The sequence below is a fragment of the Anser anser genome (genome assembly GCF_964211835.1).
Source record: "Anser anser genome assembly, chromosome: 2".
NCBI lineage: Eukaryota > Metazoa > Chordata > Aves > Anseriformes > Anatidae > Anser > Anser anser.
Genome location: NC_139721.1, coordinates 141,587,676 through 141,613,644, shown reverse-complemented (window position 1 = coordinate 141,613,644; position 25,969 = coordinate 141,587,676). Strand labels below are relative to the sequence as shown.

Here is a 25,969-nt window from a genome sequence, read left to right as displayed (position 1 = left end):
TGCAGGAAAGAGATATAGATTTGAGAGGAAGAGGAGAAAACTTTTAAGTAATGGTTTAATATTGTGTGGCAGCATAAACATGAAGTAAAATATTTTGTATTTAAAATGCAGGAGACACTTTAAAGATAACCGAGAATTGTTTGTAACTATAATGTATATAGTGCATTCAGAAATTAGGGAGAAGCAGAGGAAGTGTTGTGCATATTTGTAGACATACACTCTCACCAGATAAAATTATGTGAATACTCATCACACAGGAATTCTCCTCCTATCTCTAGGTTCCCTTCCTGCAGTGCAGGTAAAAACATGGTGCAGAATCTCCATTCCATTTGAGTTTCACAATAGGATTAATTTTGTGATCAAATCAACAGGAACAAATTTCATTCTAAGTCTAAGAAGACTCTACTTCTTCTTTTCAATGAAGAATAAAATGTAAAAAGAAATTATAATTCTGCCTTAAATGTGGAAGTAGAAGACAAAGACCTAGAACTGATGATGGGTACAGAAAAAGGACATACATGTTCATGTTGTGTTGAGAATGCCCTGGAAAGTGTTTTTGCTAGTGATGCCTTTGTGTAGCTTCCTGCACTTGCATGGGACAGAGCCTGAAGCATGTGGCCCAGATGTGCCTTCTTCCTGTATTTTCAGTTGCAGAACATGACTTGCTACCCAGCAGTTCCCATTTCTCTTCCTGCAGGCTCTGCAGTGTAGCTATGTTCCGGATGTGTCTCCCACCCTGAGGATATGTGAAGACAACTGGAACTTTTGCCCTTCTGATCCTTAGTCTTGTGATACAAAAGCATTGCTAGGGAAGGGAGTGATGCAATAACCAGTTTAACTGACCTTAACACACACGCACGCACGCACGCACGCACACAATCTCCTCCCAAGGGAATATGTGTGAGGGAGGGTTTTTGGTGAGAGAGAAGGGCTGATGTCTGGAGGTGGGGGCAGCCTTTGCTGTATTGTAAAGCTAGCTGAGATACCTACGGTGGGTGTTACTGATGGACTTTTCTCCATGCTTTCTATTTACATTTGCAAAATCACCTTATTCAGACACATATATCTGGGCCTGTTGACTATCTCACAGATGGCTAAACTCCTTTTTATGTCAGCAGATAGAAACAGGATTTTGAAGGCATAGGTCTTCTAACCTGTGTTAGATGAATCTCAGCCTTCAGGATGAGATGAATCCTGCCTCCAGAGTGTCTACTTGTCATGTATGGGCACCAGATCTAAATGCAGATCTCTGACGTGTAGGTGTATTCAGACTCTGTGAATGCTGGTAGGTATGTTGGTAGGGGAGCGGCCATAAAGCACAAACATTTCTGTAATCCTTATCCTAGAGAAGGTTTCATATCTGGAATTCTTGAGTTGGGAAAGGAGCCCTGCTTCCTTCACCCCAATTGCTACAGACACAGACAGGCAGTTGTAACTGAGGACTTGTATGCTCACATTGTTCAGTAAGTCTTCCAAAAAAGAAGGTGAAAAATAAAACTTACTGCTGTCCATCTGGCAAACATAACTTTTTTTATGCTGACAGTCAGTGTTTTCCCAGCGCCTTGCTTCATTTACAGATCTTCTTGTCATGGCAATACAGTCAGTCTAGGGAAAAATCGAAAAAGGAAGTTATAGCAGATAAAGTACAAAATGTCTGGCAAATTAACAGAGGAAGTTCTGAGGAGGCAAAGTTAATAGCTTTCTTCTCTGATTTTTTTTTTTTTTGGCTTTTGTTTTACTCTATCATTTATTGGAAAAGAAATGTATCATGGTTTACATCTTAAGCCAATGTATTTTCCCTGGCAGATTGCTCTAAGAACTTTTGTCACATTATTAAAATTTCTTGAAGTGCACCAAAGCTATTTTTGCTATATAGTTTATGGTAATCCATACTTAACTTGTTGAGCTTAATTTGGATTCATGCTGTCAAGAAGAAGTAATAAAATGAAATAAGAAACCCAGCGCATTTAGTAGAATTTGTATTTTCAGTTAACATATTATAGATATTGATATATTAATATAATTTATTTCATATTAAGTTAATATATTTTATATTAATAGAATGTTTTCATTTAAATCTCCTAAATCTAATAATTCTAAGTAATTCTAACAGTAATTATAGTACAGTATTCTTTTTCTGCAGTTCTAAACTTCTGCAAAGGAATGAAAATAAGTTCATGTTCTTAACAGGCCAGTTAATCACTGGGTACATCTTTAAAGACTTGATCTCTGAAATATTATTCAGTTTTTTTCCACTTAAAGACATTAAAGTATAGAGGTCCTAGCTGAGAGAGAATTCAGAATTCAGGTCAGTTACACTAAGTTAGAGGATATTATCTAAGTTATGCACTTACTGATTTTTTCGTTTCTGTTTACCTGTATTGTAGTATACCTCCTGTTAACTTCAATGTATTCATCCCTAAAAGGGAATTGTCTTGCCCAATGTGAATAGTCAAAAGAGCTTCCATCTGTCCACAGATAACTACCCTCATTATTAATATCATTTAATCCAATCCAAGTTTCACTGGAGACATCCTTTAGATTGAAGGTGAGGAAGGCTAAAACAAAATATATTTTAAAATGGGTAATTTAACAGAAGCATCTTCATTCTATTAAAAATACGAAAAGGATAGTTTTTAAGGTAAAAATGCTACTCACAGTGTTCTTGGAAATATTATAGAAATTAAGGTTGGAAGGGACTTCAAAGGATTAATCAACCTTCCTAAAGGTAGCATAAATTGTTCATACGTCATTTCTGATGGATGTTTGTTTACTGTCAAAACTCAATTTCTGGGGGCATTTCAAGCCATTGCTGTTTATCCTATCTTCCAAAACCATAGTGAACAGATCATTCTGCTCTTTCTGCCCTATTGTTTTGCCAAGAGATGAGAAGTGCCATAATAGCTCACTCCAGTCTGCTCTCTGGATCAAGCAATTCTGGGTCTTCCTTCACAGAAGCTATTTATATGTGGAGTCTGTTTTGACTACATCATTAGATGGGCCAAAAACTCATTTAGTGGCCGCAAAGAATGAGTTTTATAGGAAAGGAAAGGTGCTGGGGAAGGTCAGAGGGTTTCAGGAGAGGGACAGGTGAGGAGGAAACAAAGAAGACACTAAGATTTTAAATCGATGTGAATAGTAGGTTTCTCCTACTGTTGCCCCCTTCTGCCTCTATACCCTAACAATAATGGCTTGTGTTCAGCTTGCAGCTCAGCTCCAGATCTTTTTCTGGTTACTCACATCTATTTTTGATGGAAATTATTATTGCTGTGTTGGTGTAGAAGTTTGCACTTAACCCTATTCAATTACACCTTTTTTTCCCCCTAAAAAAAAAATAAAAATCCCAGATTTTTCAAGAACATTTCAAATTCTAACCATGACCTCCATCATGTCACTATGCCACCTGCAAATGTGACATACAGGTTGCTGGTTGAAGTGATTACAGCAGCCAAGGCAGAGCTTTTTGAAATATCATTCTCTGTATCCTTATCCTGATGAACTACTCATGACTATTGCGTGGTTTGCTGTAGATACCCCTGAGCTTGAGAAAACATCGAAGATAAGAAAGATGGGGGGAGGGGGCAGGGGTTATCTTGCAATGGAATCACATGAGTATTCATCTTTATCATCACTATGTGATTTATTTTACAATTATTTCCCCAGAACCAGCATTGCTACGAGGTTCTGTGCACCGTCATCAGTATATACAGGACCTAAATGTTGTGATCCAGTGCAAAATAAGTAGTTGAGATATGTCACTTCAGAGTGCTCATATATCTAAGTTGTTAACCTCTAGAAGGACTATATTTGGTCACCGCAGCCACTGTTACAATCTTAGCTAATAATTATGATGTTTTTAGTGACATTTATTGGCATCATACCTAGCACCAAAAGGTTGGGATTTCATACCTTGCACTTGATCATTATGAATAGAGGCCAAATTTCCCCCTAATTCTATACAAGCGCTTCTTGCAGAGTGCCAAGTCAGTCTCTCTTCTTCTCTGGATCCAAATATTTTATAACACTGTAGGGAGAATAAAGGATTAGGCAAAATTTCAGGTGTCAAAGCGAATTAAATTTGATTTGATTAATTCAGTTCCAGTCCCTGCATGCAAAGAACAGCAATTTGTGGAGCTGCTGAAATACCAATCCATTCAGCCAGCAAGAAGTTGACAGAGCTAATCACAGCATTGTACATGCAGAGCTCACAACCTCCCAAAGCTACTGAAACATTTAGCAGACAATCAAGGCAGAGATTTTGGGTCACATTGCTGAAAAGTAAAGTTTTTGAAGGACAAACTGTTTCTGGATTAAGACTGTTACTTGGGACAGATAACTCTCAGATCGAGTTCTCAGATCGAGCCACAGACATTACTAAACCCTGTGCTTAAGTCAGCATTCAACATGAATGAAGCAGCATTGAGAACTGCTGTTTTGTACAGTATATTAGTATCACATAGTGGTTTTTTTATTAATACTGGTGTAAAAATTGTTTCCATAGTTGTGTATGTTCTGAGGGACATATTTTTAACTGACGTATGCTGCTTCTACATTTTTCTTTTCCTCCTTTGAAAGGAAAAAAAAATCCTTTTCCTATTGATTGCATTGTGGGAGTGATTTTTAGTTTTGTTTTATTGTCTGTTTTGTTTTTCTAGTGTCTATGTGTCCAGGTGTACTTATGCCTGACTTATTGAAAAACAGTGTTTGCTTGTATATTACTTTTAATTTAACATTTATTGCTGCTTGTGTTACTCAACTTAAGATGAAATGCTGTGGTAACTGATTATGTATGACAAGTCTGTTCATATATTCAGCTTGTTCATATTTTCAACCCAGATAAAGGGGGTTACAATTATACATTGGGATAATGGAACAGTAATTCTGTACAGTACATCTAAAATAAACAGGAAAAAAATATAGAAACTGTGAAAGTTTATGATTTGCCCAGGGAGGTGGTGGAGTCACCATTCCTGGGGGTGTTCAAGGAAAGGTTGGACGTGATGCTTAGGGACACAGTTTAGTAGGTGACATTGGTGGTAAGGGGATGGTTGGACCAGATGATCTTGGAGATGTTTTCCAACCTTAATAATTCTATGAAGGTAAAAACATAGACACCTAAATATTTCATAGGATAGAAATGAGCAACTCCCACAATCCATTCCAGGAACAGATGCATTTCATAGACCTTCAAGATCATCTGGTCCAAATTATAACAAAACATTCAAGTTCACTTTTTTGAGATTTACATACAGACTTAAAAACATGAAAATTCACTTTTAGAATACCACTTAAAAGAATGGTATATAAAATAAGAGCATTTATATAGTGAGATAAAAGGGATAATTATTTTCTCTACTTACAGCAAATCTGCTAAGAGCTACTGAGATTTGTTACTTCACCTTATTATGAAACAAAAGCCAAGTTTCAGAACATCCTCCCAAAGGTGGAAGTACAGTAGGAGCAAGTCCTGAGTAAGCTGAATTGTGCCTTTCACAAATGAAGGCATTTTTCAAAGCACAGTTTATATCCTTCCAAAAGCCTGTAAATAAACAAAATACAGAGAAACACTCTCAGAAATTCTTGTACCACCATTACAGAGGATAACTCAGACAATATTCATAAAGCACAAATGAAACCTTCCAGAAGCAGGTGAAACAGTTGCCATTAGCCCAAATACAATCCTTCCTCTACAGTGTGTTTGTCTTCTAATAGTGAAGGCATGCTTTTAACCTCAATGTAATTGTTATGAAAAACTGTCCCTGCTGTTCAGCTATGTGGGGAGCCTCAGATTTAAATAAGTGGCAAACATATTAGCTTTTGATACCATTATCTCCTCTAGATGTTCAACCAAGTGTTTCATGTTGCTATTTTACTCACCAAAATCTTTTGACATTATCACACAATTTTCATCATTATTTGCAAAATTGGGTTCATTTGGAGCCCAGGCAACGTAGTTCACTGGGGTCTTATCCAGCCAGCTGAAAGAAAAAAGGGCAGAGTGGTTGCAGGACAGATATCTCCAGCAGCCATTTACAGATATGAGGTCTCTTTAGCAAATGGGCTAAACAAGGTATCAATAGTGACTAGAGGACAAAGGCTCTAAAACTGAAAGGACTGTTCCACAGCAAATGCTACTGCCTCTCACCTATTTAGTATTATCACATTCAAGTCCCATCAGTATCCCATTTTGTCAAAGGCTAGATAAACAATGTCATACTCAACAGCTTCTTACAGTCTGGATGAGACTGTAACACCAGAGCTTGAATTTCTCTTTCATCCCAGAAAGGTGTCCTCCAGAAAGAAATCTATTTGTAGAAGGCTAAAACAGGTTCTCTGCCAGTAATTTCAGAAAGCTTTTGGGTGAGATTTTGCTCATGCTTCAGGCTCACATAATTTGGGATTTATTTATGAATAAGTGGAATTCATATGGTTAAATGCTTATGTCTAAACCTCTGGAGCTTTCTACATAGCCATTAGAGATCTAAATCAGAGTTAATCTCATTTTAAGGTTGATGTCTAAAGTGAACCAGCTGAACAGCATCCTAAACTTAGCTGCTTATCCTCACTACCTATGAAGGGTTGCTTGGGTCTTTAATTCAGATCTCTCAGTGTAAGACATCAAATGAAATGAATCTTACCCATGAAATACTATTGGTTTTGTTCACCCAGATTTAAAAACTAAATAAATAAATAAAATTCTTTGCTTAAATGTAGGAAAGCTTAGTACTTCTGATCTCAAACTTCTGAAATCTATCTAGAGGACAAATGCATAAGAATTATTAACTTGTAAGATGAAAGCTCACACAAATACCTCCGCAGAGTGACATGAAATTGCCATCATTGTTGTCCATTACTAGCTTTAGTGTTCTTCTTTTACTCACCTGAACTTACGATCAAAGCTGACAACTAAGCCAATGAAAAATGATTCCACTGCGCGAAATATTCCACTCTTTTTTGTGTTAATCTAAAACAAAAGTGATTTAATCACTAAACAGTTCCACAGTTGTGCTTTCCTTGTTTCTTTGTTTGCTTGCTTGTTTTTTACATGATTTGAGCCTCAGGCAATAATGTTGTAGGTTCAGACCTGAACTGCAAGAAGGCTACAGAGAAACAGATCCTGGAGGAAGGAACCCAATGGACAAGAAAATAATAGTTACTGCGCTGTAGGCTACATGTCTTAGCTACTTAGCTACTTTTGCTACAAAGTACCTTTGCTACTCCTTTAATATTCACATGTATTTTTTCTCTACTTACTAAAAGTTAGTTCTTGACAGGTCCTGAAAAAATATACCATTATGTAAATAAGTAATGTAGGACAGTAGCTCAGAATTTTAGCCTAAACAACTAGACCATTCTCTTTATTTTTTAAGCTGCTCTTCGGTCAAAAGTCAGCATTGGTGGCAGCTGACCTTGTCCCTACAGGCAGGCTGCAGTATAGTCACACTGCCTATGAATTGCCTGAGCCTGTGGGGTGCAAATTACTGTTTTGTATTGGATGCTGAGAGGAAAAAAAAATCCAAGGGACAAATCCATGACCTATGCAATCTTATCAAACTGTTTACTTGTAAAACAGAGTGAAATTCATCATGGGTTCAGAAGTGCCCACATTCATTATGCTGAACTAATAATTAGGACATAAATATAAATAAATAATTAATAGATGATATATGAAATAATTAATAGACTCAGTGCTTACATATTTCCATATAAATTGTCTTTTGCTTTCATTCTCAACGACAATAAGATCAGCAAAGTTCTTCTGGCAAATTCTCCGTGCTTGTTCCATAGGGACATGTTCTTTGCTGAAATAATACTGTTTATCCTCATGTATAATCCATCCATCATCAGTGGCTTGATATTCTGGAAGATAAAGAAGCATATACATTACATTCTCATCTGGTCTGTAAAAAGTCTAAAAGCTATACCATAAGCCTTCCTTTGAAAGAGGAAAAAATCCTACCAAGCTTGTAGTTTGGTTCAGGTTTTAGCGGTGTACCTGTAAAATAAAACGTCATAATGAGAAATAGTCTAATAATAATAATAATAATAATAATAATAATAAATGTTTATTTTATTAACAGAGAAAGAAAATAGAAATATGAGTTATCTAATAAACTTTTCAAGATTTTAGGGCATATACCACCATATCAAATTAAATGGTAATTTAGAAACATTTAGCTAGTGAAAAATACATATGTTTAATGCGTACATAGGTATCTCCAAAAGCACTATATTAAATGTCAGGATATGCAGCAAACCCTTTGTAGATGAAACTTACGTCCATTTGAAAATGTATTTCATATTTTAAGCCTAGCATGCTATTGATATTTTTTTACAATCACAGAACAAGTACCAGACACCATAATCCATCTATTCAACTCTCAGGCTTACCTATTGAATAGTAAACTACTCAAAAGTTCTGAAAGCATAATTTTCTTAACACCACACATCATTTCCAGTATCTAGATACATTTCTACTATCCTGATGGCTTCCCTTTTGCTTGGCAAGTTTGTTTTTAAGAGAGTCCTGGACAGAGCCAAGCAATGTATGGAGAGCCAGTAGATAGATACCAAACTCCACTTCCTGATTACAGTACAGACCAGGAGGCAGCAATGTAGCTGATGCTATACCGAGGGCTAGCTATAGCTCCTCAAAGGTAGCTCTGCTAGGATGCCTGTTTTTTTGTTTTTCTTCACAAACACCAGTAATTCTATTAGCTTTCTACTCATTCAGTTATTAGCCTTCCTCTTTTCTTTTGAGCTTTGATATAGAGGAACACATTATTAAAGAAAGAAAAAGAACAGTTTACATGAGAGAGAAGCAAAAAAATAATAATAATAAAAAAATCGGTTGGAAATTTCTAAATATTTTCTCCTTAAGCAGATAGTGAAGAATAGTACTAGGATTATTAAAATATATTCGTAGTGAATTTATATTGTTCACCTAGTTTGGATTTTATTTTTTAATCCTAATTAACTCTAACTGTCCTTGCTTTTCAAAAAGGAAAAAAAAATCTTAGTTGAATATGTACCCTTGTTCTCATCTCAACGAAAAATTTATATGTCTTCGTGAATGTCATACCAACTAAGAGACTTTAATAGAATGGTCATAAATTATTGATTTTTTTTGTTGTTGTTCTTTGTTTTTAACTCCTTGAGAAGTTGAATGCAGGTGGAAAATACTGGAAAGCATGAGGTTTCCAGGTGAACAGCATTGCTAAAGGTGAGCTGTTGCTGATGGTGCAGACAACAGTTGTGTAGGCAGCACCCACCAACATGAGTGACTGGTGACTGCCCCTGTTGGACCCAGCTCCAGTTGTGCTGACTTTTGCCTGCTGCCATTTGCAATGCTGTGGAAGTGACCAACAGTGAACAATTTATGAAAAATATGCTCAGCGCAACTCCTTCTTTCAGGAGCAGTATGGTAAGACATTTAGTGAACAACGTTATGCATGGATCTCAAGGCACACCAGGTCAAACAATGGGATTAAGTGCTGAAAAATGAGAGAATTAGCAGCTGAGCTTCTCCCCTCTCATGGGGATTATCATCTAATCTATACTCACAATAACGAGGTCTAATTTATGTATTTATTTGTTTATTTTTAACTTCTGAAAGATCACCTAGGGTCAGGATAAACTGATCAGAGTCTCTCTGTCACACTTTCTGAACTCCCCCTGAGTAATCCCATCAAGAGCAGAAAGCCACATCTGTACGAAGCAGCATGCTCAGCATGCCAGAAAGGGCTGCACAGAATGTGGTGCTCCAGGCTGGTGCACAGAAGTCAGGCGTTTGGTGGTGTATTTGCAAGACTAATCTACCCACAAGGGAACAGTAATTCTTCCTGTTTGCATAAGTAATTTTTCAATTACTCAATAAGCAATTTTTCACTGTTTAAGGATAGCTGTTTGTTGGCAGAAGTATATGAGGTATACCCAGTTCTCTCTGTGCAGCTCCTTCTCCCTTACCCACACTATCATGCCTCCTACTCATTCCCTGTGTGAAGCCAGCTTTCTTTTAATTTCAGGGAGCTTTTAAGGTGGTTCTAGGAGTCCCTCAAGGCTACGCTACCTTCTGGTTTTGATCAGCTTTTCAGAGTTGCTTGTTCGTATAGCAACATCTCCCTCTGTTTGGCTCCCATTGTTAGTTTCACAACGGGAACCAAAGCTTTTTTTATCTTTTGTACAGGGAACTCTTAGTCCCTTCCATCTTTAGGTCTCCTGGGTAAACCCAGAGCAGATAGAAATACAGGGAGGAGATAAAAGCAGAGAAATCCTTGCTAAAGAGATAAGTATCTTTGTCTTGCAAATTTATTCAACTTGCGGCAGGAAGAGATAAAGCCAGAGATAAAGTAAGAGGGATATCTTTAACTTCATGCATCTGAGTACAATTGAAATAGCACAGTTCATTCCTCTCCTTTTGTGTTGCATTCATTACTCTAACTTTCAAATGAAAAATTCCAAATATATTTCTTCCTTTCAATTGGTTGAAATCCATACAATTTGCTTTTGAACTTGTGCTTATCATTCCAATTAAATGGTGAATTAATCATACCTTTTTTTGTTTCACAAATCCAATTAAGTAAGTGTTCACAGTACAAGTCATTCCAGCGCATTTGGGGTGATCTATTAAACATAACACAATGTTCGATTTCTTCATGGTTGTTGGGTTCATCTTTATCCCAGTTCTCATAAATTACCTGCGTGGGAAATACATCTCAATTACCATTTTGAACTGAGTGGAAGTGACTGTGTTTGTCATCATCACACAATTTCAGGGTCTCATCATTCCAAGCACCTCATTTATGGGATTGAAAGGAGTTCAGAGAGTTCTGAGAGGGTTGTGGAAGTCATGCCAATCAGCTCACTTTACCCCTTGCTCCCCAGAGAAGGTGAAAAAATTTCACTTTATAGAAAAGCATGTTTCTGATGGAGGAAAAATAGATAGATGGAGAGAGTCATGTTTATCTGGCTTTGTAAGAGATGGCAAACTGACTTCTCTGTACTGTCTGTCACACAGCACTTCCTAGTCTGGGGTGCAGCAAAGATCTAGGAGCTTGTGCTGTGGAAGATGGGGTATAACATGGCACCGGGAATGACAATACAGAGCTTCGTACTTCCATTAGAGTGCTAAGATAGTGCCATCACTTAGCACTGCAGCTGTTCAGCTGATGTGTTCAGTGCTGCCCTGCACCTGCCAAAAGTTTAAAGAGATTGGAAGAAAAGCATAAAAACATGAAAATCTATATATTCTAAAAGTCAGAAACGCAATTAACCTTCAGCAAATAAGTACTCACAGGAGAGCCATCAATCCAGGCAAATCCTTCATCAGGATTTAAGAGAAACAAACCCATCCAGAACCCCTGCATGTGCACTCCTTTATCCCTAAAGAAATTATACAATAATAATGCATGAGTGTAGAAAAAAGAGCTATGGTGTAAGTGCTAAAAAACATGAAAACATGCAGTTTTCTGTCATATCTCAATTGGGAGCTGCTCCTTCACTGCTCGCCCGTAGCCAGGCTCACTGCCTGCACCCTTTCCAAGTGCACTTTGTTGAGACAAGGCATGTTGCACTTGAATTTAATTTGACGGGCAAGTGGAGTGGCATCCCATCCTCGAGTCAGGAGCATAGAACTTGCTTGTAGCAGGAGTTCATAGGAAAGGTTTTAGTAAAAGTAAAGCATGAATAGAGAGATGTAATATGATTTAATGAATGAAAATTTAAAAAAATATATTTTTCAACTTCTCTGATTTCCTTCTTGACGCTTCCTTTGAAGTTTATTTAAAAGTTTCTGCTTTTTATCTCCCCATATCTATGAATCATATACAATAGGTTCCTATCTCACTCACTATATAGCAGGAAACTTTCCCTTCCCAAAATTTTAATAGGCTGAATAAAAGAGCTTTAGCAGACGAAGAAAAATATGTTCATTTCTTCACAATATTAAAAAATAATAAAATGAAAATGGATGAGATCATGAAGACTTTTCTATACAATAGTTTTAAATGTTTTTGAAAAATTTTAGAAATTACACCTGAATTCACCACTATGTGTAACACAGTTTTTTGTTTAAATATCTATATATTATTTATCATTGAGATGTCTTAATATTAAATATGAAATGCCATCAAAAAGTAGTGGTCTGATTTTGGGGGAAAATGCTATAATTTCTATATTGTGTGTAATGTGGCATTTACAGCATTTGTATAAAAGAATGAAAATGGATTCTTGTTTGTTTGGTTTAAGTCTTCAGTTTATAGTCTGAAAATTTCCACATTAATTTCTTGCATTTCAGTTTATGTTACATATTAGCTCAAGGTTTGTTTTTTGTTTTGTTTAGTTCAGTTTTTTTTTTTGCTGTTTTTTGAATGTGTGTCTTAAAATACGAATCATAGCCATTTAAAAAAAAAAAAAAAGGCACAATTAGAGCCAAACAATTTAATGCCTCCCTTTTGGAAGAGGGCTAACATACACAGTTGAGCAAATTTGGAGAAAACCCTTGATGAAAAACTTATGAAAATTTCAGAAATATCAAAAACATTTTGAAATATTCAAGTTGAGATATACATATTTTTTGAAAATATAATTCAGTGTGATATTCCCAAATTATATCTTTCCATTTTCTTTTAAAAATTGCTTGTTTTTATTTGCTCACTTGCCTAGTTCCCAATACATTTTGATAGAATTCTTATTTAGTATAGCATTAACATGAAAAATGAAACATTGTGCAAGTACTCACAATGCTAACCGCCATATTAAAATTTGATCTTCTCTTGAATTGATTGTGACCAGATTTCCTCCTATTTCTCTACAGAATTCTTCAGCTTCAAACCAAGACTTCTTTAGGTTTCCCTCCCTCACAAAAAACTGTTGAGAAAAAATGTGATAATAAATTACTAAATATAATATAACATATAATTGATTATGTAATTAAGATCAGTATCACTTCAGCATCACTTTATTCTTGAGTAAGGCAACATAACATCTCTCAAGATCTGTAATATTAAACATTAGTAATGTAGACTGTATTTTTTTCTTACCTTCCTCTATTTTGAAATAATAAGGGAAGAGTAGTGTAGGAGACTAGGGAGAACAAAGGTCGTCACAATAATTTATCACTTAATTGGAACTTTGACCACTGAAAGGCTCAAAGAAAAATAGAAGAGTCCTGTCTTAGCATTGTGCAGTAGAAAGCAGGAAATTATCAAGAAAAGGAAGGTGGTGGGTAGTTCAATATGTTAGAATAGAAAAGATAGATGAGCAGAAAGAGCTATAATACAAGGTGCTGTTACAGGGTAAGGAAGAGATTTTTCTATTGTGCAAGCATACATATAGCTCTGCTTCCTGATGTGAAGTACACACATTCACGAAGTAAGGAATTGGATGCTTGACATTTTTGAGAAAGGATAAGCAGCAATTTGGTAAATGGCAAAATCAATAATGTAACAGTAATTAACTGGGTGTGACATAAAAGTCGAGACCCATTTAAATACAGAGCTAAAATCATCTCTGTCCTTCGAACAGGCAGAAAGTCTCAAGAGAGAAAGTGAGAGGAAACTTATGTAAAGATCTGGAAGAGCAATGTTTCAGATTATTGACCTTTCCTTGTACTGTTTTGCTTTTACTTTACTTTTTTTTTTTTTTAAAAAAAAAAAGACATTTCTAGGCATTTTCAGCTAAAACAGGAGAATGCACAGAATTTTTACTTGCTGATGTGTTACGAATGGCAAACGAAGTCTGGATCTAAAAGTATCACATTCTCTGGGAAAAGGTTGTTGAAGGGCCAGGCTCTCATAAATTTTCTCTTAGAAAATAATGTCATAGTCAAGTGACACTGCCAACTCTTGAGATATATTTGTTTGAAGTCCCAAATTCTTGGAAGTAAACAAATGGAGTGAGGTTCTCACCTGTCATTTAAATAAAAGAACATTTTTAGCTCTCTGTTTTCATTGTAGCAAGCTTTTTCATTGTTGAGTTTTGTTATTTTTGATGGCTATGTCTCACAGGTTGTTTTGGGTTTGTTTTTTTGCTTGTTTGTTTGTTTGCTTGTTTTTCACTAGAATTCCAAGGAGAAGATAATTCTCCAAAAATGTCCCAGCACTGGGTCCCTGCAGATCAGGGTGAGCAGGGCACTGACCCCTGGGCTCCCCCGTGCTCAGGCTTGCAGGGAAGGAGATGCACACTGACCTTGTAGCACGAGTCTCCCTGGGAGGCTCTGTCCCAGCCCTCGGCGCAGGCGGCTGCAGGGACCTGCGCAGGAGGAGCAGGGGGTGGAACTCCTGCTGCCCACTGCTTGCAAAGAAAATTTGCTGTCTCTTGGCAGCTAATGACATCCCATAATCCAGCATTCGTTCCAGTTCCCATGGCAACACAGCCTTGTTCTTTTCCTTTATGATATATAAAAGAAATGAATGAAACCAAAGTCTAATTGCTTTCTAAGAAATGGGGTTTTTATTCATACAAAATTGTGAAAAGGAAGATGCAGATTATGCAGATTAAAAGCCATCCTGGATATAACATTATTCTAAGTATCTCCTGCTACAGCCTAGATAGGGGTCAATGAGTCTCAGAGACACACCTTTCCCAAAAATGGATTTAGGATACAAATCTTCCTCATCTTGCCAACCCCAGGCAGATCACAGGGCAAATAGCACTTGATTTTATTTACATTTACAGCAGATGGACTGTCAACTACTTTGTGGTTCTCAATATCAGGTAATTCAATTTCAGGAAAGGTGATATCAAGTACAGCAAGATTTTCTTGAAACATAACTAGCTACAGTGAAAGCAAGGGTTTCCAGTCATATGTTCTGCAGAAATGCAGAACAGCTGGACATTTGCTGTCCATTTCTCACATGGGCACCTTGTGGGTCAAATACTCAGCCCATAATCATTTTTCTTAATTTGATGAGTTGTTGTTAAAAGGTGTTAAAAATGCTGAAAAAAACGAGACCCATGGACCTTATTAATTCCTCTACATGGTTGGTTTTGGTCTAGCTCAGGATAAATATGTTTCTATCCAACTTCACAAGTAATGAGTTAAGCAGCACCTGGCACTCAGCTGTGACTGTATGTGCTACACCAGGGATAAACACAAGATCTGAAAGTGTTGGTCACCTACAGCTGTAAATACAAAAGTACCTGCTCTAATTTCCAGTATGAGGAGGTGGAAAGCAGAAACCTGCCTGAATTTCAGACAGACTCCGATCACAAGGGATGTGCCCATGGAGAGCTTACCTGGCATTGCTGAGTTCCAGTGTGTGAAGAGAGGAGCTTCACCACTGGTCCACCTGAAAGTCCCTTGTTCTTCTGTGTCAGAGAGACCGATCCAGAAATATTTTTCAGACCTCAGCCCAGTCAGGCTAATCAGAAAGGCTTGCTCATTTCTGAAGTGGAAAACAATACTCAAAACACAAAATACTATTTGCAATATAAATCTGATTGATAAAAATAGATGTATCTCTATCATGCCAGCACGGTCCCAAGGAAACAGGTCCTCAATAAAGTTCAAGCAAAACCTCAGCAAGCTCTTAAATGTAGTCAGAAATATTTGGTGAAGGACAACTTTTCCCTTTTAGGCAAAGGTATCTTCTTTCCTTTCCGCCCGGTTCTGTGAAACGTCACAAATCACAGCTCACATCAGTTTATAATTGTATACTACTATTGTCCAAGACTTTGTGATGCCTCAAATCTACCAGCAAGTCAGGACCAAACCACTGTTAGCTTTGCTACACATTGTCTCGCAAAGCACTCATCTTCCTCAGAGGCCATAAAGCCTGCAAAGACCATTTGAGGTATGGATACGTGAGATGACACATTCTGACTATGGAAGGAATGTATGTGAAGCATTCCTATATTTGTTCAAAATTTGGCTTAGATGGTATTTTAGGGAATATTTTTGAAGATTTCCTATAATTAGATAACATTCGTCAGTAAATAAAGGAAAATAGTAGTAACCACTTTTCAACAGAAAAGCAAAAATAAAATAAATGTTTCTTTAATTAGGAATTGAAAATTAAGAGACAATGGAACTCAAGAACCCTCAAAATCTGAAAATTGTTATAGTTAGTTAAATAGAATGCCCTAAAATGTCTTTTTTTTTTTTACTACATAGATAATTTTATTTTGCTGAATATTTTTGAAAAGTGTTATTGAAATGGTTTGAAAAGCTTTCAAAAAGTGACTTTTTTTTTTAGTTTTTTTCATCAGAAGTACTAATTCAGAAGTAGAAAGAAAGATATTTTTCCTACCTGGTTTCCACTGTGGCTAGATAAGCTTTACTTTGTTCACATGTCTTATTTGCATCTGAGAATGTTACAAGGGCAGAACCCACCAAATAACAGTGAGAACCATATATTTTCCAACCCTGTGAAAAACATGAGGTTCTTAATCTGAAATTGAATTAAACTTCAATATAGAAATTAGCTCCACTATTTTGTATGTAAATATTTGATGTTTAGTTTGTTGCAGATAGGCTTAAAAACAAGATGAGACTAGGCAAATCTGTTAATAAAGAAAAGCTGTGTTTTGTTGTTGTTTGCAGTTTGCTCCTTCAAAGACCTTTTTATTTAAAGGGTAAAATTATGATATTACTCTTCATCTCTTCAAATTTTCAAAGAAAATTTTGACTCTGCTATCATATTCCAATGTTCTGTAAGGTTGAGATTATGCAAACCTCACCATAATAAGCCAGTGATCCAGAGCTACAGGATCTGACATAATGAAGTGCAAAAATATTCCAATTCTGAAATTAATTCAGCTATAAACACAGCTCCCCAAAGCTGCCCCTGCCACCCTTGGAGGAATGTGTAAGGAGACTTTCTAAGCCAAGAGGAATCCAGCCGGTGCTTGTTTGTGGGGAGGGTGGAAAGAAGGAATATCACCAAAACACCCATGCATCTTCCTGTTGTTAGAGAGATTTATGCTGGCTGGTATAGATTTAATGATTCTCTGGAAAGGTGAATTTTGGAAAAAATACTAGTTGGGAAAAAATAACCTGCTGATATCACTGAAAGGACAACTAAGTAGTCCATCAGTAGTAACATGGTACAGAAAAGCTAATCTTATATTTTGAAAATATTTTATTTCTTTTATAGTTCTTACAGTAGAGTAAAGATTTTGCTATGGGGACTGTAAATAGTAGATCTGAGAGAAGGGACAAAGTGCCTTTTGGTAATTTTGCATGTTTGGCTACAAGCATAAGTAGAGAGAATAGTAATGTAATGATTTTAAGGATATATGTGATTTTGTTACAAGGTGGGTCACCTGGAAGTGAAAGGAAAGGAAGTATTAATATACACGTAAGTGAATCTTGACATTCTGGAGTATTTTCAGAGTAAAAATGAAGTATGCACATATATTAGTAATTTGCTTATGGGAAAAGACTAAGTTTCCTCAAGAGTAGAAGATACAAACAAATGCAAAGACTCTAAAAGAAGAAACAACAAGTAAATTAATTCCTGTTCATTTTTCCCAACATAAATCATTTGTGAGAGAACATTTACTTTTTGGCAGCCTGGGTCTGTGATCATCTCTTTTTCAAGAGATTGTGACGAAGACTTCTTTTTACAGATGTAACCAAGTTGCTTATCACAAACGTCAGTTGCCCAGTATCCATCCTGGAATAGCAGGAAGAAGAAACGTGTAAAAATATTGGGATTCATAAACATAAGAAAACTGCTACTTTTCTCCTTCTTCACTACAAGGTCCACTGAAATATATTACATAAGAAGACTGTAGGATTGTCAGTGGAGATTTATTTAAATATATATATATATATATCTTTGAGGAATGGTTTAACGTTCATTTGAGGATATTTTGGGATGAAAGAAGGAAATAAATTAAATCTTGAAGTGTCAGCACTATTGCCTATTATAACTATCTGTTTCATGAAAGGATTTGTAAAGATATATCTCATCTGGACCTGATGGATCTGCATTTACAGAGGCATTATTTCACTATACTTATGGACAAGAGATCAATGAAACTGAAATAATGCATATCTAAGTGTGTGACAGTAAATCCTATTATTTCATTCGTCAAGGAAGAGATTCTGAAAATGACTGCTTTCTTTTAAAAATGGAATTATGTAAAAAATAAAATTGAATGTAAAGCTTTTTTTTTTTTTGTATAAAATCTGGTTTAGGGTCAATTCTTTTGTTGCCTAATAGTGACAAACATTAATAGTGTTCTACACAATATCAGTTGTGCATTTTCAATTTATTTATTTTTTAAAGTTCATGACACTTTTAGTATGTGTGTTTGTGTGTGTGCGTATGTGTGTACTTGTGTGTCCACGTGTCTAATAAGCTAAACAACCATATGTGGCAAGAAAATAAAGTCTGACAGATAAACTGTGAGAAACACTATAGGGTTTTAGGTTAGATTATTTGGCAGATATGTGTAAATGTTCTCATTACGTTACAGCTGAAGAACCATGCTCTAATGCCAGGTCTTCATGTCTTAATGAAATGACACTGAGGAACTTAATGGTCTATCAGACTGGAAGATAAGTATGCCAATAGCATCTTTGATAACCACATAACATATTACTTGCTCATTCCCCTCCCTCTCCAGAGCTACAACCTTTTTCATTGCTGCAGCCAGCAGAACAAGGCTAATGTAAAGCTTCTGCACTTGGCTTTGTACCAGGTAATAATTTCAAAAAGTAGCCCTAGGAAAATAATGCCTTTCTGTTTCTGATCTCCCCTATACTCTGAAGTCTCATCTGGTTGATGCCAAATTTATGGGGGAAATTATTTTAAGCTAAGATATAAAAAGTTTCCTGAACAAGTATGTAGGGACAAGTGACTTCAGCTTGAGGCAGTTATTAGCTTGCATTTCTACACAATGGCTGCATCGTTATACCTGCCCCTTCATAACAACACAGTCCTCTAGACCACTCATGTAGGTGGGATGTCTGCGCTGCCATCTGGTGAATGTCACAGGAGTCCCATCGCTCCACTCAAAATAGAAGTGAGCCTTCAGGTCATTCAGACCCAGCCATAGCTCTTCTGTTGGCTCTGAAACATGAAGAGACAGGTTTGCTTATGGTCTGCTACGCAATAGCATGAACACTTCCAAACCCATAACAAACAGTGACTGATAAAAGCTGGGATGTGGTACACGAGAGGTGATGTTGTGCTTCAACAAAAGCGCTGGTTTCTGTTCAGATCTGTAAGAGTGTATGTATCTTGGCCTCAGATGCCATCCAAGAATCCTGAAATTAATAAACATATGGCGTTTTATGACCGGCAAAAGATTTTTGCAAACTTTCTGAGTGCCTATGACTTGGTAAAACAAAATACTTGGAGCAGGGAGTGTAGGACAGGGAGAGGCTGTGTGTGTCCTACCAGTCAGGAGATCATACTGAACACAAGACATCAAGGCATTTGTCAAAACATGTCTTTAATAGAGGAGCATGAGAGGGTCTGTAATGGCCAATCAGTGGTGGTCTCCAAGTCCAGCAAGTGTCAGGACTGGTTGCTACAGATCCAAGGAAAATCAAAAATATTATTTTCTTGGAAGAAGGTAGTAGCAAGAGGTTAACCTCAGCAAGAAGTTAAATTTCTTTTAGATTTGGAGCTCATTTCTGAACCAATTAACATAGCAAAAAGGCAAAAATACTGTGATTGTTGTAGGTTTTTATGTGTCTCTTTTAGGAATAGATTTTTTTTTCTTTTCCTGCTTTAAAATGTTTTAAAATGTAGACTATATATTGATAAATATATATCATTGTTTACGTAACTGCATCAACCAGAACACAAGTTAGATATGGCCTTCAGCTCGTGACATTTCAGAGAAAGCATTAATATTTAACGAAGTCCAGCTTTTGTATTACAGACGGGGCAAAGAAACTACATGTGTACTCACTGTTATCAAGCTGTGACACTAGAAAGCTGTACTCAGCGATGTTGTGGACACTTGCCAAATCTCCATCTTGCCTCTTACATGAAGTCAGAGCATCCTTCCATGTTTTGGGTTCTCTCTGAATGCTGTAACAGTAGCCTGCATAAGGCCACCAACCATCTGTGCATTTAATAGGTCTCAGTTCCTCTAAAATAAAAGCACACATTTTCAGCATAATTTCATAAAGAGGAAAATAAAGAACACTAGAATGAGGTCTCTCTAGCACTTTTTACAAGTAGTACTATATGAATAAACATAAAGCTGCAGTTAGAAATGCAAATACATTCAAATGAAAAACAAATGTCATTAAGGCACAGTATGCTCAATATGCAAATAGAGTGATAAGAATAAGTCTTCGTATCTTCAGTAGAGCATCACTGAAAATTGCCCACATTATGTCAGAGATACAATTTAAAATTATACTCTGGGAGGAAAGAGAGACCAAAGCTCTCTTTTCTTCCTGCTATAAGAGTAGTTTTTATAACATTCCCAGATGACAGCCTCTGGCAGAGCCCTCCTGCATGGGGCATGTCCATAGACACAAGGTTGTGTCATCAAAGCCGTGGCCCACGGATGAAAAGCAGCCTGTATGAATACTGCTGCTCCTCCTGCTCTGTGCGTATGAATTCATCAAGTTGCATACTGCTGTTGAGGAGATTTTTTACATAAATATTGGAATAATGGTAATTGCTAATTTGAAGCAAATGGGAAGCGTAAACTTCCTACTGTATTTATGCAAATGTGATTGTTGACACTGGTTACTGTGACAGAGCAGCTTCTATCAGTTTCACTAAAATTAATGATAGATTGAGGGAACAAAATAATAATATTCTCCTATGGATGATTAATACATAATGAGAGGTTGAAAAATAATGTTGCGTACCTTTGTGTCTTGCAGGTCTTTATAGATTGTTCTTTCTGGAAGTTAGAGAAGAATCTTTCTTTTTATTTGACTAACTTACCCTTGGGTATACTGTCAGGTTTTGAACTGAAGTTTCTCTTTTTACAGATGTAGCCAAGTCTCTGGTTACATGCTTGGTTTTCCCATTTAGCGTTCTGTCTGGGATTCATCACCCCACAGATTTTCCCAGGGGCTGAGGAAGGATTTCCTTTGAGTAGGAGAGAAAATAGAATCTTACAACAAATATAAACAAAAAGATCAACAAAAAGATCACATTATCAGTAGAAACGTGAGGTTATTCTGATTTTTTCTGTGCTTGATATGAAGAAGCCCTCCCCCACAAGATAACTGCTGTTGTAGTTTGCAGGATGCTGTTTTTGGTTTATGTTTTGAGAGTGGAGTATATACACTGAGTGAGATGAATGACTCTCTTGATTTCATCCTAGGATAATGTTGGGAACTTTCTAGATCTTTTCATGATATCCTGGTGCTCATAGACAGAACAGCGGAAACTAGGCCTTTATTCTGTTTCAAAAACTTCCTAACTAAAAATATTCACCTTTAAATGATATATCTCCAGTATATCTCAAGAATTTCCAGTTCTACTTTCCTATAAAAGTTTTTCTTTTTTCTGTTGTGGTGTGAAAGAACATCTATAAGCAGCAGAGGAAATTGCCTGGTACATAATTTTTGAAAACTCAGAGTTTTCAAAACATGAACATGACTGGGTAGTGGCCAAATTGCTGTCCTCACTGCCCTGGCAGTGGCAAACCCTGCACCAACCACCCACACATCTGCCACCAGATCTGGGCTGCTTCTCCTCCTCTCTGGGTGATCTTTCTCCCCACGTGTGAGGAGCACCACAAGCCCACCCTTGTCTCTGTTCTTACAGGTGGCCCAGTGCTGCTTTGCATGTAGTGTTGAGGAATTATGAGCTGGCTCTCAATAATATTTAGAATTTGTCCAGACAGCATAGTGCCACTATTTCCTAAACACTTTTCTACTTTTGGAAGGCTTGATTTAAATTTATACTCTTGGATACGATGTTATGGAAAAATTCTGATCTCTGATCTGCAGGGTTATACATCACTCCAAAAGAGACTCTCCATTCATAAACAAGCTATTTGTTTATATGAGAAAATAAAAGAACCAGCTAGAACGGATGTCCACAGTGAACTTTCTAATTTGAAAGTGTACTATAAAAATAAAGGGTTAGGTCTTTGGCTATTGAAAATCAGCATGGACTTCCCTGTAATAAAAGCAGCTGGGGTAGCTTTTAGTTGGTTTCTTATCAGAATCCATTCAAAGATTATAAAACAGTTCTTACCTGGAGCCCAGTTTAAATATCTGAAAGGACTGCCCCCAACCCATTGCCATCCACTGTTGAAATTCAAAGTGTTCAATCCAATCCAGAATGCAAAACTGAATTTTTTAGTTAGCTCTAAATTAGAAAAGAAAGTCATGGTACCTCCCTATTCTCATTATTAACAGTACATTTAAAAGAAATAAAGTCAAAAGTAATTTACATTTTTTAGTTTAAACCAGTTTAGACCAAAAATACTGCTTTCCACATTAATGAAGTTCACGGATTAAAAAAGTAAGATTTGCAAATGAATTAATGTAAAGATTGCAAAGATCTCATCTTGGTAGCAAAAATGGAAAATCAACATCTGATTTTACTACTTATTAAGTAATTACATCTCTCACTCTGCCACAAGTTCCTGTTTCATTACAAAATAAGAGATATTAAATAAACAAAACAAAACAAAAATATTTTCATGAGTATTGCACTAATATATTTCTGTAACAGATTTCATGGAGTAAACACATCAAAAAGCTTAATAAGACAGTGTGCTAGCAATGTTTTTGTATGTAAATGTATCCACAAATCTAGCCACCATCATATGTTACCATTTATATCCTCTATATTATTAAAAATAATCCTCGAACCACAGTGGAAAGAGGTACATTTGAGGAACAGTCAACAGTCCTGCTTGGGAATGAGCGCACCAATGGGGAAGTGGAGGAAACCTTCTCTGATGGAGCAAGCTGCAGAAGATGTGGTAACTCCTGCCTGCAGTGCAAAGGTGGAATCGGGCCTCTTTCTTCCCAGAACTGATTCAGGATCAGTCCTTCCCCCCACCCCAAAAACAAACAAAGAAACCAAAAAAAAACAGCTAATGTAAGGGCACAGATCACCTCCCTTTTGTCTCCTGCTGAACCACCCCTGACAGCCTGTCTTCTTCACTGAGCTGGAAGAATACAAGGCAGCCAACTTTTTCCTCTAGAGCTCTGGGGCAGCACAGCTCCCATGCATAACTTAAGGTTTTACAGTCCTGTTCTTTACCATTTTACCTCCTATATATGCTTGCTCATGTGTCTCTGTGATGCTTAATAGTTCTGCATTTTGCTGCTGACAGCTTTTCCTTGCTTGGTGCCATGTTAGAGCCGATTCTGAATTTATCGGATAGTGAATGCCAGTTGAAACATCTTCTGTCCAAAATCTTTCTGTGTCATCTGGAAGAAGAAGTGAAATTGAATGCTGCTCTTAGGGGATTGGCACTGCATCAACTAAAAGCAAATGAAGTATGTGAAGCTGCAAAATCTATAAAACTGCACTGTATTAACTGTATGGTATCATCAAGTCTAAAACACCAGAAAAATTGAAATCGGATTAGTCACCAAAAAAAACCGTATATTTTTTAAATGAAAAGCTTATTTAAAATTTGTAAGTTTTTAGAAGGTATGAGACAGTATGCAATATTTGTTTTTATTTACAAAATGGATACTAATACTAGGTAAACCAGGCACATCTATACATTAAAGAAAAAAAAATCATGGATGAAGTCAAAGGAAGAACTATGACACTGGAGGCTCTCCAGGAGAGAAATTCCCTCTTAGTTCATCATCAAAAGAAGTAACATCTTCAGGCATTGGAGTACCTGGCCCTTGACAGTCCAAGGAGCTATAAAAATGGTCTGTGTAGCACCAATCTGCAGATCATCTGCAATCTTTGTTTGCAGAACAACTCAAAACCTTGTGAAACTGTTGTGCTATTGGGAAAGCAGTTGGCAAGGAAAGCAAAGCAGTCGGTGTTCTGAGGTAGAGGAATCCCAAACATAGGTTTAGTACAAAGATGGCAGAGGTGGATAACTTTAGCAGCAGCATTTTCATGTAGGCTGGCCTTAGGAGACAAAAACAAAATAGGATAAGTATGTTAAGGGAGAAAAAAAATATATATATATATATTTGTGTAAGTAAGAATTGATGTACAGTATGTGCCTGAGGAATAAAGAGTTATGAGAATTTTTAGAAAGGATGATAACAGTCTAGATTCAAGCTGGTCATGCTATGCACTTAAGCCACAAAATGAGACATCTAAGAGCCTCCTCAGTTCTTTGGTCTATGAAGAGAAATAAGCACCTCCAGCAGGAAAGTCAGAACCTGGCTGGGCTGAACCATGTTCCGGAGGGACCTCTTCCTCTCCACTCACTTTAGAGGGAGCACTTGGCTACTGGGGCTAACATTCAGACAGTTGGTTTTCATTGGGGTTACTCTGAAAAGGTTTGATGTGAGGTTGTGAAGCTTGTATCTGATATAGCTCATTGCTAGCAATGAGGTATCAGGCATACCTCATTGCTAGCTCAATAGATGGCTTTCTCAACACCATTTCATGACAAGTTAATGAATAAAATTCAGCACTTACTTATTAGTGGGCAAAATCCATACAGTTTATCAGCATCAAAGTCTTCAGTTGTTGCACACCACAGCCAGCCATCTGACCTACCAGCATCTGTGCACTCGTTGTATTGTTTGCCTTCATATTGGAAAGGGAATACACAAGGCTGTCCATTGGCATTTCCTTTTAATGTAAAGGTTTCTATGGGGAAGAAAGAGTTAAGAGAACATATGAAAATGATCATAAACTCATAAATCTGATTTCCTAGCAACAGATCTATCAGTCTCTCTGCCTATCTAAATTGAGGGATCATACCATCCTTTTTATTGATTTTTGTTCAGCTAGAGATTTTAAATAAAATGTTGCATTAGTCTGCTTTGGATTTTAAATGTTGTTTTTAGAGTTTGATATACACCTTGTAGGAAAGTCTAATTCTGCTCTGTGATGATAAGTTGTGGCTCCTGCAGACAGAAAAGCCTCAAGTATATCTCATATATAAAGGAGTTCATTGCATGGTAGTAGTCTGTGTAGCTCAGTAGGTCAGGTTGTGAAAGGCATCCCTACACAGTAAAAAGTTTAGTTTTCAGCTGCACATTTCTGTACTTATAGAGCTATTGCAGATTCACCCTCAGCTCAGATTCTTTAAGGGTAGCAATGCTTCATCATTTTAAATTATCACAGTATTGCAGAAGAGTTATTTTATCCTGAAATTTCTGACACATGATCCCGATGTCACATTCATGCAAACACAGCCATCCACTTTTTTCTACACACGTTATTGCTTTACTGTTTCTCTCTGTAGCTATACCCAATGACTGACATATGCCTTTAGACTAGGACTATTCTTCTAATTCGGTCAGACTGGAGGGGAGGAGCCAATTCTTTCTGCTCTCACCTCACTTCTTGAAGTAGAAGAGAAACTTCTACAGCTAACATGAATAGAATATATGGCTCTAAAAACCTGTGATTGATTACTGCAACATGGAGATTATGGGGAGGGTAAATGGAGAGAGCTTCCCCCATCTCCCAACACCCTCCTGTTCACTGCTATCTCTTTTATTATTTTCACAGAAACACCAGTTTAAATATCCTGCTCTTATTACCTGCTTTCCCCTCAACATTCCCAAATATCCCCCCTTTAATTCTCTGAATCCAGAGCCACCAGTATAGTACCTAATATACTCTTTACAACCCATATCAAATCTGATAACAAATAAAAATTATCAACAACACTGTAAAGCTGACCAAGGAAAAGCATTTTCATATCTAGTTTAACACAAAACCAGCATGAGACTTACCCGGTGACTGTAATGTACCATGCATGAGGGAAAGAAAAAACAGGAACTGGGTGAGAGTCATTGCAAATTTTATTTTCCTTTCATTCTTCTACCAAAAGTAGTGTATAAAATCCTTTTGAGTGAGGTTAGTGCAAGTCTTTCTCTCTGTCAAAGGGCTGATGTACTCTGAATAAGGAAACATCC

The 25,969-nt window shown here is 36.8% G+C and overlaps 1 protein-coding gene across 3 annotated transcripts in view; it reads right to left on the bottom strand.

The window, feature by feature from the left end:
- The window catches only part of LOC310893464 (macrophage mannose receptor 1-like), a 35,736-nt gene extending 9,767 nt beyond the window's left edge, over positions 1-25,969 (bottom strand). Inside the window, exons 1-22 of one of the 3 annotated variants that reach the window (XM_083822504.1) lie at positions 25,787-25,969; positions 24,516-24,689; positions 23,165-23,326; positions 22,137-22,250; positions 20,871-21,017; positions 19,873-20,055; positions 18,868-19,022; positions 17,505-17,618; positions 16,251-16,366; positions 15,238-15,386; positions 14,188-14,387; positions 12,740-12,867; positions 11,295-11,382; positions 10,553-10,697; positions 7,961-7,996; positions 7,697-7,851; positions 6,882-6,964; positions 5,878-5,978; positions 5,400-5,539; positions 3,910-4,024; positions 2,377-2,558; positions 1,503-1,605 (exon numbers count right to left, since the gene is read on the bottom strand). In XM_083822504.1, the coding sequence (XP_083678630.1) occupies positions 1,503-1,605; positions 2,377-2,558; positions 3,910-4,024; positions 5,400-5,539; positions 5,878-5,978; positions 6,882-6,964; positions 7,697-7,851; positions 7,961-7,996; positions 10,553-10,697; positions 11,295-11,382; positions 12,740-12,867; positions 14,188-14,387; positions 15,238-15,386; positions 16,251-16,366; positions 17,505-17,618; positions 18,868-19,022; positions 19,873-20,055; positions 20,871-21,017; positions 22,137-22,250; positions 23,165-23,326; positions 24,516-24,689; positions 25,787-25,847 (2,851 nt within the window). In that variant the 5' untranslated portion in view covers positions 25,848-25,969. Of the gene's footprint in view, positions 1-1,502; positions 1,606-2,376; positions 2,559-3,909; positions 4,025-5,399; positions 5,540-5,877; positions 5,979-6,881; positions 6,965-7,696; positions 7,861-7,960; positions 7,997-10,552; positions 10,698-11,294; positions 11,383-12,739; positions 12,868-14,187; positions 14,388-15,237; positions 15,387-16,250; positions 16,367-17,504; positions 17,619-18,867; positions 19,023-19,872; positions 20,056-20,870; positions 21,018-22,136; positions 22,251-23,164; positions 23,327-24,515; positions 24,690-25,786 lie in introns of all 3 variants that reach the window. The other 2 variants (XM_083822503.1, XM_083822505.1) reach the window with 2 other exon arrangements.